A 14,072-nucleotide genomic window follows, 5' to 3' on the forward strand; every position below is an offset into this window, starting at 1 on the left:
ATAAGTATTCAATTTGATGAATTTTCAAAAAATAACCAGCACACCATTGAAAAAACAACATAACCACTACTCTGGAAGCCTACTTCATGTTCCTCTCCAGTCACTATCCTACCCAGAGAAAACTGCTAGCCTAATGATAGGTTAATTTTGCCACTTTGTGAGCTTTGTGTAAATGGAATTCTATGGTTTATACTTTGTCTCAGCTGTCTTTTACTCAGGTTTGTAAAATATCTGTTGTGTTTACTCTTTGATTTATATATTAACATTGTTCGTGGTATCCATTGTATGAATATTTATGCTTTACAGTTTACCTTTTTTTGTGTGTTTGTTTTGTTTTGTTTTTTTGAGACTGGGTCTTGCTCTGTTGCCTAGGCTGGAGTGCAGTGGCATGATCTCGGCTCACTGCAACCTGCATTTCTGAGGCTTAGGCAATCCTCCCACCTCTGCCTCCTGAGCAGCTGGGACTACAGGCGTGTGCTGCCACACTTGGCTAATTTTTTAAATTTTTTTGTAGAGACAAGGTCTCACTATATTGCCTAGGCTGCACTTCACCTGTTTTTTTTTTTTTTAAACAGTATTTACATACTATATAATTCACCAATTCAAAATGTACAATTCATTGTTTTTTAGCATAATCACAGGTTTGCAATCATCACCACAATCTAATTTTAGAACATTTTGTCTCCTCTGAAAAAAATCATGTGCCCATTAGCAATCACTACCCACTTTCACTTCCTCCCAGCCCTAAACAACCACTAATCTGTTTTCTGTCTCTATATTTACCTGTCTGGACTGGGAACGGTGGCTCACACCTGTAATCCCAGCACTGGGAGGCTGAGGCAGGCGTATCACTTGAGGTCAGGAGTTTGAGACCAGCCTGGCCAACATGGTAAAACCCAGTCTCTACTAAAAATACAAAAATTAGTTGGGCATGGTGGTACGTGCCTATAGTCCCAGCTACTTAGGTGGCTGAGGCAGGAGAATTGCTTGAACCCGGGAGGCAGAGGCTGCAGTGAGCTCAGATCATGCCACTGCACTTCAGTCTGGGCAACAGAGAGACTGTCTAAAAAAAAACATATATGTATATATACACACACACACACACACCCATATATGTGTGTGTATGTGTATATATATATATATATATATAAAACTTTACCTATCTGGACATGTGGTATTTTGTGATGGGCTTCTTTAATTTCATATGTTTTCAAGGTTTATACATATTGTAACGTGTTAGGTTTTCATTACTCTGTGTAGCTGAGTATATGCCACATTGAATTTATCTGTTCATTTTTTGCTGTTGTAAATAACCTTGCTGTGAATATAAATGTACAAGTTTTTGTCTGGGCATGTATTCATTTCTCTTGGATATATACCGAGGAGGGAAATTGCAAGGTAACTGTTTAACTTTTTGAGGAACTGCCAAACTTTTCTAAAATTGATGCTTCATTTTATATTCCCAGAAGCAATGTATGAAGCTTCCCATTTCTCTACAGCCTTGTCACCACTTGTCATTGTCTTGTCTTTGATTGTAGACATTCTGGTGGGTACTAAATGGTATCTCATTTGTGGTTTTGGTTTTTGTTTTCATTTGAGACAGAGTCTTTGTCGTCCAGGCTGGAGTGCGGTGGTGCAATCCCACCTCACTGCAACCTCCACCTCCCAGGTTAAAGTGATTCTCATGCCTCAGCCTCCTGAGTAGCTGGGTTTAAAGACATGCACAACCATGCCCAGCTAATTTTTTGTGTGTCTTTAGTAGAGATGGGGTTTCACCATTTTGGCCAGGCTGGTCTCGAACTCCTGACCTCAAGTGATCCACCTGCCTCAGCCTCCCAAAGTGCTGGTATTATAGGCGTGAGCCACCATGCCTAGCCCTTATTTGTGGGTTTGATTTGCATTTCCCTAATGACTAATGCTGAGCATCTTTTCATATGCTTGTTTCTTGTATATCTTTTTTGGATAAATTTCTATTCAAATTCATTGCCTACATTTTAATATTGAGTTGTAAGAGTCCTTTATGTATTCCGGATACAAGTCCTTTACCAGATATATGCTTTCCAAATCTTTTCTCTCATTCTGTGGGCTTTCTTTTTACTTGATGGTATTGTTTGCGGCACAAACAAGTTTTTAATTGTGATGCCCAATTTTTTCTTTTATATAGGTTGTACTTTTGTGCAGTTTAACTTTTAGAGAAGCGTTTCCTAGTTGGGTCCTATGCCATTAGAGATCTTGCATCTTCTGAAATATAATTTGATAAAGTAATCCAATTCTTTCACTCTATTTTACTTTTGTAATTTTCTGGAGATAGATTTTGTCTGAGAATATGAGTTGTATTTCAAAGTAGGTTTTTGTGTGTCTTTAGTAGAGATGGGGTTTCACCATGTTGGCCAGGCTGGTCTCGAACTGCTGGACCTCAAGTGACCCACCTGCCGGCCGAGGCGGGCAGATTATCTGAGGTTGGGAATTCAAGACCAGCCTGACCAACATAGAGAAACCCTGTCTCTACTAAAAATACAAAATTAGCCAGGCATGGTGGCACATGCCCAGCTACTCAGGAGGCTGAGGCAGGACAATCACTTGAACCGGGGAGGCGGAGGTTGTGGTGAGCTGGGATTGCACCATTGCATTCCAGCCTGGGCAACAAGAGCGAAAACACCGTCTAAAAAAAAAAAAAAAGTGATATTGATCCATAATGTACTTTATATACTTTATTATTTCCATGGAGAATAATAGAATGCAATTTTTATTCTAGTAATTAAAATAATGAAAGACTACAAAGATAGTTGAAGATTTTTATACTTTTTTAAAAATTTTATATTAAAAATATATAGTATGGGGTCTCACCATCCTATATATGAGACCAGGCTAGCCTCAAGCTATTCTCCCATCTCGACCTCCCGAAGTGCTGGGATTACAGGCCTGAGCCACTGCACTTTGCATTTGTTTTTTGAGACAGGATCTCTTATCACCCAGTCTAGAACCCAGTCTAGAGTGTAGTGGCGCAGTCATGGCTCACTGTAGTCTTGAGATCCTGGGCTCAGGAGATACTCCTGCCTGTCTCTTGAGTAGCTAGAATTACAGGCATGCCCTACCTCATCCAGCTAATTTATTTCTTTTTCTTTTTTTTTTTTTTTTTTTTTTGAGGCAGAGTCTCTGTTGACCAGGCTGGGGTGCAGTGATGCGATCTCAGCTCACTGCAACCATGCCCGGCTAATTTTTGTATTTTTAGTACAGATAGGGTTTGACCATGTTGGCCAGGCTGGTCTCAAACTCCTGACCTCAAGCGATCTGCCCACCTCAGCCTTCCAAAATGCTGGGATTACAGGCATGAGCCACCACGCCCAGCCTACATTTTCTTATTTTTATTTTATTTTATTGTTATTTTATTTTTGCAGAGGCAAGGTCCTGCTTTATTGGCCAAATTGTTCTCAAACTCCTGGCCTCAGACGATCCTCCCACCTTAGCTTCCCAAAGTGCTGGGTTATAGGCGTGAGCCACCGCACCTGGCCACCTGCTGCTTTTTCTTGTTATGAATGTATCACTAGCACAGCTCTTAATAACCAAAATAAAATCCTGAAAGTTGAGCATAAAGAGAATTGAAGGGGCACTGGAAAATGTGTTTTCATTAATCTGGCAAAAGTTGGATAAAGAGGAAGAAGATTAAAACAGTATTTTCTCTAAAATGTGAGAATTCTTATCTGAGCCTCCTAAGCCAAAACCAGTTTTTTTAAAGAAAGCAAGCCCAAAGAAATGGGATTTGTGGGGAATACAGGTCGAAAAAAATAATATGGTGAATGTTTAGTTACCTTAAATACTCAAAGGATAAGAAAGAGATTTTGGATTGATTAGGTCACCTGTCCTAGACATAGTTGGGAGGATTAGTGTGAAGTAGAAAGCTGTTCATGTGCATAAGACATACACAAATTGAGTTATCACAACTTGGTTAATTTACTGTGTTCGGTATTACTTGGTACTGTTCTGAGCACACAGTAGTGAGTGGTCATTAAATCATTAATATTGGACAGCATTCATAAAACAAATGAATTTTGATGTAAAAGCAAACTACATTTGGAAATGTTAAGAGCACTATTAGCCATCTAACCACTATTTGGAATGGGTAAAGCAGTTGTTAAGTGTAATAGAAGAAATGAAAGCTCCGTATGAGAGACAGTTGCAGAGAAAACTGCTTTTTCTCAAATATTTTGGGCCAGAGTTTGTCTTCAGGTAGTACTTGCAGGTATAAACTAGAACTGGTTGATAAGAGGAGAGGGGTATGGGAAGTCATACAATATATAAGAGATTTTAATCTAGATCATCTGACTTCACACTGTGCGGTTTAATTACCTTCTGCTGTCCATAAATTAGTAGATTTCTATTGTTATCCAGTCCTTACTCGTCAGATTATCATGTCTTTCCTGTTAAAAGTAAGCACGTATATAAAACACTTATTGTCTGGGTGCAGTGGCTCGTGCCTGTAGTCCCAGCACTTTGGGAGGCCAAGATGGGTAGATTGTTTGAGCCCAGAGACCAGCCTTTGCAATAAAGGGAGACCCCATCTGTACAAAAAATAAAAAAATTAACCAAGCATGATAGCTGGCACCTGTCCCAACTACCCAGAAGGTGGAGGTTGCAGTGAGCTGAGATCACACAACTGCAACAGAGCCGAGACCCTGTCTCAGAAAAACATTTCTTAGGTTACAAGTTACTGTAATTAAACTTACATTGTTTTAAAAATAATTTTTCTAGGCCAGGCGCGGTGGCTAACGCCTGTAATCCCAGCACTTTGGGAGGCCAAGGCCGGCGGATCACGAGGTCAAGAGATTGAGACCATCCTGGCCAACGTGGTGAAACGCCATCTCTACTAAAAATACAAAATTAGCTGGGCGTGGTGGCGTATGCCTGTAGTCCCAGCTTCTCAGGAGGCTGAGGCAGGAGAATCACTTGAACTCGGGAGGCAGAGGTTGCAGTGAGCTGAGATCACGCCACTGCACTCCAGCCTGGCGACAGAGTGAGACTCTGTCCCAAATAATAATAATTTTTCTATAACTGAAGTTGAGTTTGCATCAAATGTTCAGAAAAGGAAATACGGCTGGGCACAGTGGCTTGCACCTGCAATCCCAGCACTTTGGGAGGAGGGGGCAGTGGGAGGATCACTTGAGCCCAGGAGTTGGAGACCAGCCTGGGCAACATAGCGAGACTCTATCTCTACAAAAAGTGAAAAAATATTAAAAAATATTTTTTGAGGCCAGGCGCGGTGGCTCACGGGTGTAATGCCTTGGGAGGCCGAGGCTGGTGGATCACCTGAGGTCAGGAGTTTGAGACCAGCCTGACCAACATGGTGAAACCCCGTCTCTACTAAAAATACAAAACATTAGCCTGGTGTGGTGGCACACACCTATAATCCCAGCTCCTCTGGAGGCTGAGGCAGGAGAATCTCTTGAGCCTGGGAGGCGGAGGTTGCAGTGAGCTGAGGATTGCGCCACTGCATTCCAGTCTGGGCTACAGAGAGACGCCCTGTCTCATAAAAAAAAAAATTTTTTTTTAAGGAAATATGTATGTACGTAAGGGAATATAATTTTGCTGTTTTACAGTAACATAATGGAATGTCTTTTTCTGTTTCCTAGGTTCTCTACTTTTAGAGTCCAAAATAAATCCTAACACCGCATACCAGAAACAACAGGTAAAATTTTGAAGATGTTGTGTTTTATCTCACGTGTTTTCCTTTTGAGTAAATGAAAGTTTATTATCTGATTGCTTATAGTGAAAAATTTAGAACAGATTACAACAGTTTGCCAGTGAAATTCTAAAATAGGATTTCTGCCAATTCCTATAGTGTTTAACACAATTTTAAATTTAAAAAGCTTGCCACAAGTTAAAATGGAGTTTGTGTTCCACCTATTATAGCAACTGAGCCCTAAAATTTCCTTGTTTTACCTAAAAAAAAAAAAGGTGACCATTGATGTGATAAGCTGCTACTAACACAGTTAAATGGTGAAAATTCCTGTTGTAGATGATAATGCAGAAGGAACATTAGTGTCTCCCTCTACAGCAGTACTGTGTAGATAGGAATCTGTCATATGAATCCGATTTCTTTTACAGATTCCTGAATAGGGTCTTATTATGATACTACAGTTTTGAAGGTAACTGTACTTCACAGTACAGTGTACTCAAAATACAACTTTCTTAAACCTTTCTAATATGCAAAGAAATATCAGAAAGTAAATCTTTCACTTAGTATCAACTAGTGCTGTTATTAAATGGTATTCATTCAGTACACACGTGCGTGTGCTTCACGTACACCCACACAGACACACAAGATGAGTGCTCTATATAGCCAATGAAGTCAAGATCAGTTCCCTCATTACCTGGAAGATGCAGATACAAAATAGTTAATTGAGAAGAAAGAAGATTACCAGCTTGTTCATAAAGTGCTTTGCTTCATCATTGATCTTTAAAATACTAGAAAGAAGTTAGTATTGTTTTTATTTTTCCCATTAGGTGATGTGTAAAGGTCGTGACTTGTTTGACATCACACAAATAGTGGTTAGGAATGCTGGTGTCAACTCCTAAATATATTTAGTTGTGATTTATTTGTCCACCAAACATTCATACAGTATATTTTCTTGATAGTTTGATAGTCTGATATAATACTGTATTGCATTTAGTGTTCTTAAGAAAACTTAAGTTTGATGAAAAAATCTAGAGCCTGGAATATTTGGCTTTGATCTTCCATACTTAAATACATTAAATTCATATTTTGAAGTTGTATTCAGCTGAAGAGTGAAAGCACATCTTAAGAAAAAGGAAAGATTGAAACTGTTTTGAGAATGAATGAACAGATTCATGTGTCTCAGCCTATAGGTTTTTGGGTGATAAACAAGCAAGATAATTTGGAGAAAAGTTGCTGTAATATTTAGAATCTTCAAGGAAAACAGAAGAGCAGTTTCTAAAATTTTATAAACTTGCTAGATTTGTCAAATGGGTAATTAAGAGCATATGTCTGGCTATACCCTGACTTAAGCATCAGCCTCCAAGTGATTCTGAATATACATTATAGCAGAATGTGTTATTGGCTTTACACTTATCCTAGTAGCCTTTATTGGGCTGATAATCGTAAGTATCAGAATTTTAGGAGCCATCTAATTTGGGCAGGTTGTTCCCTTCACCCCCAAGATGATTGTTATTTTCTCCCAACTTTGTTTTCATCACTAAGAAGTAGTACCAGCCAGGCGCGGTGGCTCACGTCTGTAATCCCAGCACTTTGGGAGGCCGAGGCAGGCAGATCATGAGGTCAGGAGATCAAGACCATCCTGGCTAACATGGTGAAACCCCGTCTCTACTAAATATACAAAAAATAAGCTGGGCGTGGTGGCGGGCACCTGTAGTCCCAGCTACTCGGGAGGCTGAGGCAGGAGAATGGCATGAACCTGGGAGGCGGAGCTTGCAGTGAGCCAAGATTACGCTACTGCACTACAGCCTGGGCGACAGAGCAAGACTCCATCTCAAAAAAAAAAAAAAATAGTGGTATCTATATTGTGACTAGTTTTTGTAACAGTATATATCTTTCCCATCTTAATGATGAGGAAACCGAGGCTCAGAGAGGTTACCTCACTTTCTAAGCATTACCTGCCACATAGATGGTGGTATTAGAATTTATACTGTGGCCTCTTTACCTCCTAAATTTCTTAGTATTTTCTTTTTTTTTTTTTTTTTTTTGAGACAGAGTCTCGCTCTGTCGCCCAGGCTGGAGTGCAGTGGCGCAATCTCGGCTCACTGCAAGCTCCGCCTCCCGGGTTCACGCCATTCTCCTGCCTCAGCCTCTCCGAGTAGCTGGGACTACAGGCGCCCGCCACCACGCCCGGCTAATTTTTTGTATTTTTAGTAGAGACAGGGTTTCACCGTGGTCTCGATCTCCTGACCTCGTGATCCGCCCGCCTCGGCCTCCCAAAGTGCTGGGATTACAAGCGTGAGCCACCGCGCCCGGCCTCTTAGTATTTTCATTCCATGCTATTTTGAGGGAAAATAACGTAACTTTAATTTTGTCTTACCTGGAGCCTTATAATAAGTGCTTAGTATTTACTGAGCGGATAACCTTGTAAAGTATTTAGGCTGCCAGAATTATAGATTAACTGCAAATTCTTCTACCATTTGTTCTGTTCTGGTGAATTATAAAGGTAAACTAAAAATGAAACCTTACTAATTTTTGGCATGTTGATCTTAGAATGTTAATAGTTTTGAGCTTGAACTGCTACTCAGTCTGGATCAGATTGCCTGCCTGGTGTCTGTGATATCTGGAAGTCCTTTAAGATAGTATAAAAAGTGGAGTTTGAGGTGTTTTCCAAAATTCTGAATAAAAATTACAGACTTAGTAATACTGTACAACCAAATCAGATTCTCATTTATTTATTTTTGGCTGGCAGCACTTTAGTCCAGTGAGACTACTGGTCTCATGATTGACAGCTATATAAATGACTGAAAAGAGTTAATATGCAGTTTGGCAGATAAATTTTTAATTTTTTTTTTTTTAGAGATGGGGTCTTGATATGTTGCTCAGGCTGGAGTACAGTGGCTATTATTCACAGGTGTGATCATAGTGCACTGCAGCTTCCAACTCCTGGCCTCAAGCAATCCTCCCTCCTCAGCCCCCTAACTAGCTGGGACTACAGGGATACACCATTGTGCCTTGCTTAGACACATTTTTAAACATGGAATCTATTTGTGTTACGTTAAGAAGTGTTCTTGGCTGGGAGTGGTAGCTCACGCCTGTAATTCTAGCACTTTTAGAGCCCGAGAGTTTGAGACCAGCCTGGGCAACATGGCATAACTCCGCCTCTACAAAAAATACAAACATTGGGCATGGTGCACATGCCTGTAGTTCCAGCTACTTGGGAGGCTGAGGTGGAAGGACCACCTGAGCCCAGGGAAGTAGAGGCTGCAGTGAGCCATGATGGCGCCACTACACCGCAGCCTAAGTGATAGAGACACCATCTCAAAAAACAAACAAACAAGAAAAAACAGAAGTGTCCTTGCTAGTGAGAAAGATTAGAAACTGCTGCAGTAGAATCATAGGTCCTTAAAGGTACCTTAAGCTAATCATCTTTCCTTCTCAATACAGGAACCATTATCATCCTGATGGATACCCAGTCGGCCTTTGCATGGCCGTTTTTGGTTACTTACTAGTCAGATTGAATTATTTTTTTCTTTATACCATACTCAAATCCATCTAACTTTACTCTTCTAAATTTTCTTTGTAGCAGCTTGAAAAAACACTCAGTGACATAGCCCTTCAGGTTTTGAAGTTAGCCATTAAATGTAACTCTCCCTAGTACCATTCAGTAGTTCTTGTATGAGATGATTTATAGATTGCTCTCAATGAGAGGGTCCTTTTTTGAAATGGTTGATTGCTATCAAACAGTATGTATATTTATTTATTGCCAGTAAGATTTGAAAGGATTTTTTTTTTTTTTTTTTTTTCTCGAGAGAGAGTTTTGCTCCTGTTGCCCAGGCTGGAGTGCAGTGGCGCAGTCTCAGCTCACTGCAACCTCCGCCTCCTGGGTTCAAGCAATTCTCCTGCCTCAGTCTCCCAAGTGGCTGGGATTACAGGCACACGCCCAGCTAAGTTTTGTGTTTTTAGTAGAGATGGGGTTTCACCATGTTAGCCAGGCTGGCCTCAAACTCCTGACCTCCGCCCACCTCAGCCTCCCAAAGTGCTGGGATTACGGGCTTGAGCCACCACACCCAGCCAAATATTTTTATTATACCATGCATATTGTAGAATATATGCTCTTGGTACTATGAGGAATATAAAATGGTCTCAGTATTGTATGTGCAGTGTCTTGCTGAGATTACATCTTAATAAAAACTGTTGAACTTTTCATTAAATTTTCATTAAAGTTCTCTCTAGATGGCCAAGCACTGTGGCTCATGCCTGTAATCTCAGTGCTTTGGGAGGCCAAGGCGGGAGGGCCCGAGGCCAGGGGTTCAAGACCAACCTAGGCAACGTGACAAGACCTCCATCTCTACAAAAAATAAAACTAAGAAGTTCTGAATAGGAATGAAAGGGTGGTAGGTGCTAGGAGTTTGCTGCTTCTTAAACCATAGCACTTTGCTAAGTTTAAAAAAAAACAACAAAAACCTATGTATAGGTAAATGCTCACGTACTACAAATTTAGCCAATAATTTCAAGGGCTTCATGGACCTCAGAAGCCCCTGGTGAAAAACACCTGCTGACAATAGAGGGAAGAGAGAAGAAGTTTTATTAACCCTATCGTCCTAACATGCCCTAGCTATTTTATGCTTAGATTTCCTCTTTGGACATTTTAATGACAGCATAAGATGTAAGTCAGTATGCTTGGATAGCATAGGTATAATTGGTATAATGTTTTGTTTTTATCTTTTGCAGTGCATGAAAAGAATATATTTCATATATTGGTTTAAGTTGTCATTAAGGAAACATTATTTTTATTTTATAGATTAGGGGAAGTGAAGTGTGAAAAGTCATTGTTTTGAAAAAGAAAGACATTGATAATTGCCAGTATTAGTGTTGCAAAAAGTAAAAATGAGCACAGTTTTATTTCCTTTTGTTTGTTCAGTTTTGTTTGTGATAGTGTATGTTAATCATTCAGACTCCTTTTATGTCTCCAAAGGACACTCTGATTGTGTGGTCTGAAGCAGAAAATTATGACTTGGCCCTTAGCTTTCAAGAAAAAGCTGGATGTGATGAAATTTGGGAGAAAATATGTCAGGTAATTTTTTAAATAAATCAACATGCTTTCTTTAAGTGTTTAGTTTTTTGCCATGCTTTCAACTAATGCCCAAGAGTTTAAATAAATTTCAAATTGATCTTTTAAATTCACTGCTGTCTTTGAATTTGATTTAAAGGTATAATTTATTGACACTAAACTCTCTAGCTCATACCTTTGCTGAACTCCAGTGTTTTATATCCACCTGCCTTTTTGAAACTTTCTCCTTTCGTGTTCACTAGCATCTCAAATTTAGTACTCCAAAACCAAACATAATCTTCTCACATCTATCCCATCACCTTCTAAGTGCCATCCAGTTGCTGAAATCAGAAACTTGTGGATCATGTTTATCCTTCCATCATCGCTTTTATCCATTCAGTCCCTCGATAATAAATCTAGATCCATTGGCTTATCTTCATTTTTAGTTTTGTAGTTTTCCAAGCCACCATCATTTCTTGCCTGGTTTATTGGTTTTGTCTTGACTGATCTTCCTAAATCAACATTTTAGCTAGAGTGATTAGGTGATCTTTTTAAAAATGCAAGTCTGATTACATCACCCTTTGTTTATAACTTCTTGTGGCTCTTGAAAGAAAACCCACCCTTGTACTTGTCTTGAGCAGTATGGCTGTTGACTGACTGTTCAGCCTTACCGTGCCTCTAGGCTTGAATGTTCTTAATTTATTCTGGAGTTTCCCTAGTGACATAATCACAATCTTTTGTGAATTTGCATTTGTATGTGCTTTAGTAGCTAATGCTTTTGGCTCTCGTTATACACTTCTTAGGCCATTTCTTTCTAGAGAAGTTTTCTCCATCTCCATGTTTACTTTATCTAGAGAATAATCTTCACCAGATTCCTTAATTCATTTGAATGTGGCCCTCAAACCAGCAGCACAAGCATGACATGGGAACTGATAGAAATGCAAATTCTGAGACTAGCACCCCTCCAACCAACCCCAGACCTACTGGATCAAAAACTGCAAGTAGGGTCCAATAATTGTTTTTTAAAATCCTTTCTTAGGAATTCTGTTTTCACAAGCCCTATAGGCCAGACTTTTCTCTGTAAAAAACAAGATAGTAAATATTTAAGGCTTTGCAGGCCATATAGTCTCTGTCACAGCTAGGTCAACTCTGCTATTCTAGTTCGGAAGTAGTCATAGACAGCACATAAATGAATGGAAGGGCTGTCTTCTAGTAAAACTTACATTTACAAAAACAGGTGGCAGACCAAATTTGGCTGTAGTTTGTCGCCCCCCTGCTTTTGGTGATTCGGATGCACCCTAAAGTTTGACAGCCATAGCATTCATAGAAGATATAGTGTCCTTAGCAGTTTTTCCTTAACTTAATGGAATTTATGTCAAGTATATATTCTACTTAGCCGTGCTTTTCATAAATTAACCTGTCTGTTAAGCTGTCCCTTTCCTTCTCTGAAACAGGAAAGGAGTAACATTTGTATCTGAATACCATCTTTTTAGTTTTTCTTTGCTTTCTGTCCAACAATTATATTTGTAGCGTATTTCTCTAGATTTTGTCTTGTAGAGTTATCCCAAAGAGAGAGAGGTGACATTAATGAGTTCAGGCTATGTTAATAGCATCTGTTATTCAGACAAATCTTGTTCTCCTCTCTTTCATCTTTCTGAATCAAACAGTTCCACTCTGGATACAGTCTTCCTTTATGCCAATGTGTAACTCAAACCTGAACTCACTCTGTCATTGTCATGCCTGGCTCTCCTTTAATATTGTCTGATCTTTACCTTTGTTTGGTCTTTAATGTCATAAAGTTTTCCATTATCTTAATAATTTTATCACTAGCTGCTTTAGTATTCTTTTCTGATATTTCCTTTCAACTTTTACATAGTTTGTGTTCAAGGTGTCATTTCTCAGTCACTCTTTTTATGGGTTCTATCTGAACTTCTCAATCATTTTCCAGATCCAAGAAAGGCATTACATTTTGCTCTCTGAGATATTAAATGTTTTTCTATTTCTTGAACCATGTTCACCAATTTGCTCAACTCAAAAAGATGGCATTCTTAATATAATAAGGGCACTCCTCTCTTTTCATTTGGTTTGCTAATCAAAATCTAACATTTTTCTGTGGTAAAATCATAGTTTGGGTATTAGGAACTTAAAACTATAATGAGAGCTTACATAATTAACAAATTCAGAGCCAGTGTGAGACCATGCGGGTACAAGCCATGAATGTGACTTGCCTCCTTTCAGTGCTGCTGTCCAGTTGGTTCAGGTCAAGACCATATCACCTTGCAGCACATTTCAAGAAAAGTATTCCAGGTCATCATCTTTTCTAGTATCTGTCAGTGCATCTGTTCATTACGCTAAGCAATTTAAGCTTTTTGGCTTTTTCATATAAGGTCTAATTTTTTTCATCCCTTTACCATTCTACTTGGCCTTCTACTTGCTTTAGTGGTCACTGTCCCGAATTCTAGGGCCAAGATAACAAAATTTGTTTCATTTCAAAGTTTATCCTTGACCTTTTGTTACCAAAAAAAATGCCTTACTTTAAAATGTAGTCAATGTAAGTTACCTTTTTATAATAAGAGCCCCTCCAGTGGCATAAAATTGGGTTTTATGACAGATTTTGGGCTCCTAGAGGGATCATGAAGGCTACAGGTTAGGGTGTGTAGAAAGGAAAATATTTTCGTAGTTTGCTTACTTAACCTTCAGCAGACCTTTTTTGGGGATAACTCTACTACATATAGGTTGTATTTACTGTATATGTGGCTTCATTTTTATGTAGGTACACTTGTATTCTGCCTAGTGTTTTTTAAATCCTATTTTTGGGCTGTCAGTATTTATAGCAAATCAGTGACTCACTTTGGTCCAAAGCCAGTTTGTTCATGCTCTTTGGCCCTTGGTTTCTACAATCAATTGATGTTAAATATTTTCCTTTTTGCTTATAATTATATATTTTCTGTGATCATAACATTATATTTGGTGTTTATTTGGTCTTCACCTCAGAGTTAAATAGTGAAGAGTTTGGTGGTGCCAGCTATCCTTTAGCACAGTCCTAGGACTGTTTCTGAGACTTGCCTTGGTCTGCTGGAAAAGAGGGCCAGGGATATGAGATGTTAGTGGCTGTTTTAGCATCAGGCTTCTATGTTGTGGGTCTGCAGAGGGCTGTTTCCTAACAGTCTCACTTAGTTTAGCCTGTCCTAGAAAGTTGTTCTTGCCAGCAGATCTCATACTTTATAAGGAAGCTCATTCTGTTTTTGAACTTTGACTAACTTCCTTAAAATTGAAAGTATACGTTATTTGGAGAAATGTAATGTAGAAAAGTAGGCAGTTTTGTCTTGAAAATTATCATTATAGGTT

General features: G+C 39.1%; 1 protein-coding gene across 4 annotated transcripts in view; it reads left to right on the forward strand.

Moving 5' to 3' along the window:
* PPP4R3A (protein phosphatase 4 regulatory subunit 3A) overlaps positions 1-14,072 on the forward strand; it is a 53,174-nt gene that overhangs the window by 14,361 nt on the left and 24,741 nt on the right. For all 4 annotated transcript variants that reach the window (XM_055288409.2, XM_055288410.2, XM_055288411.2 and 1 more), the window contains exons 3-4: positions 5,628-5,683; positions 10,650-10,748. In XM_055288409.2, coding sequence (XP_055144384.2) covers positions 5,628-5,683; positions 10,650-10,748 — 155 coding nt within the window. The remainder of the gene's footprint in view (positions 1-5,627; positions 5,684-10,649; positions 10,749-14,072) is intronic.

Source organism: Symphalangus syndactylus, chromosome 8, assembly GCF_028878055.3.
Source record: "Symphalangus syndactylus isolate Jambi chromosome 8, NHGRI_mSymSyn1-v2.1_pri, whole genome shotgun sequence".
Classification (NCBI taxonomy): domain Eukaryota; kingdom Metazoa; phylum Chordata; class Mammalia; order Primates; family Hylobatidae; genus Symphalangus; species Symphalangus syndactylus.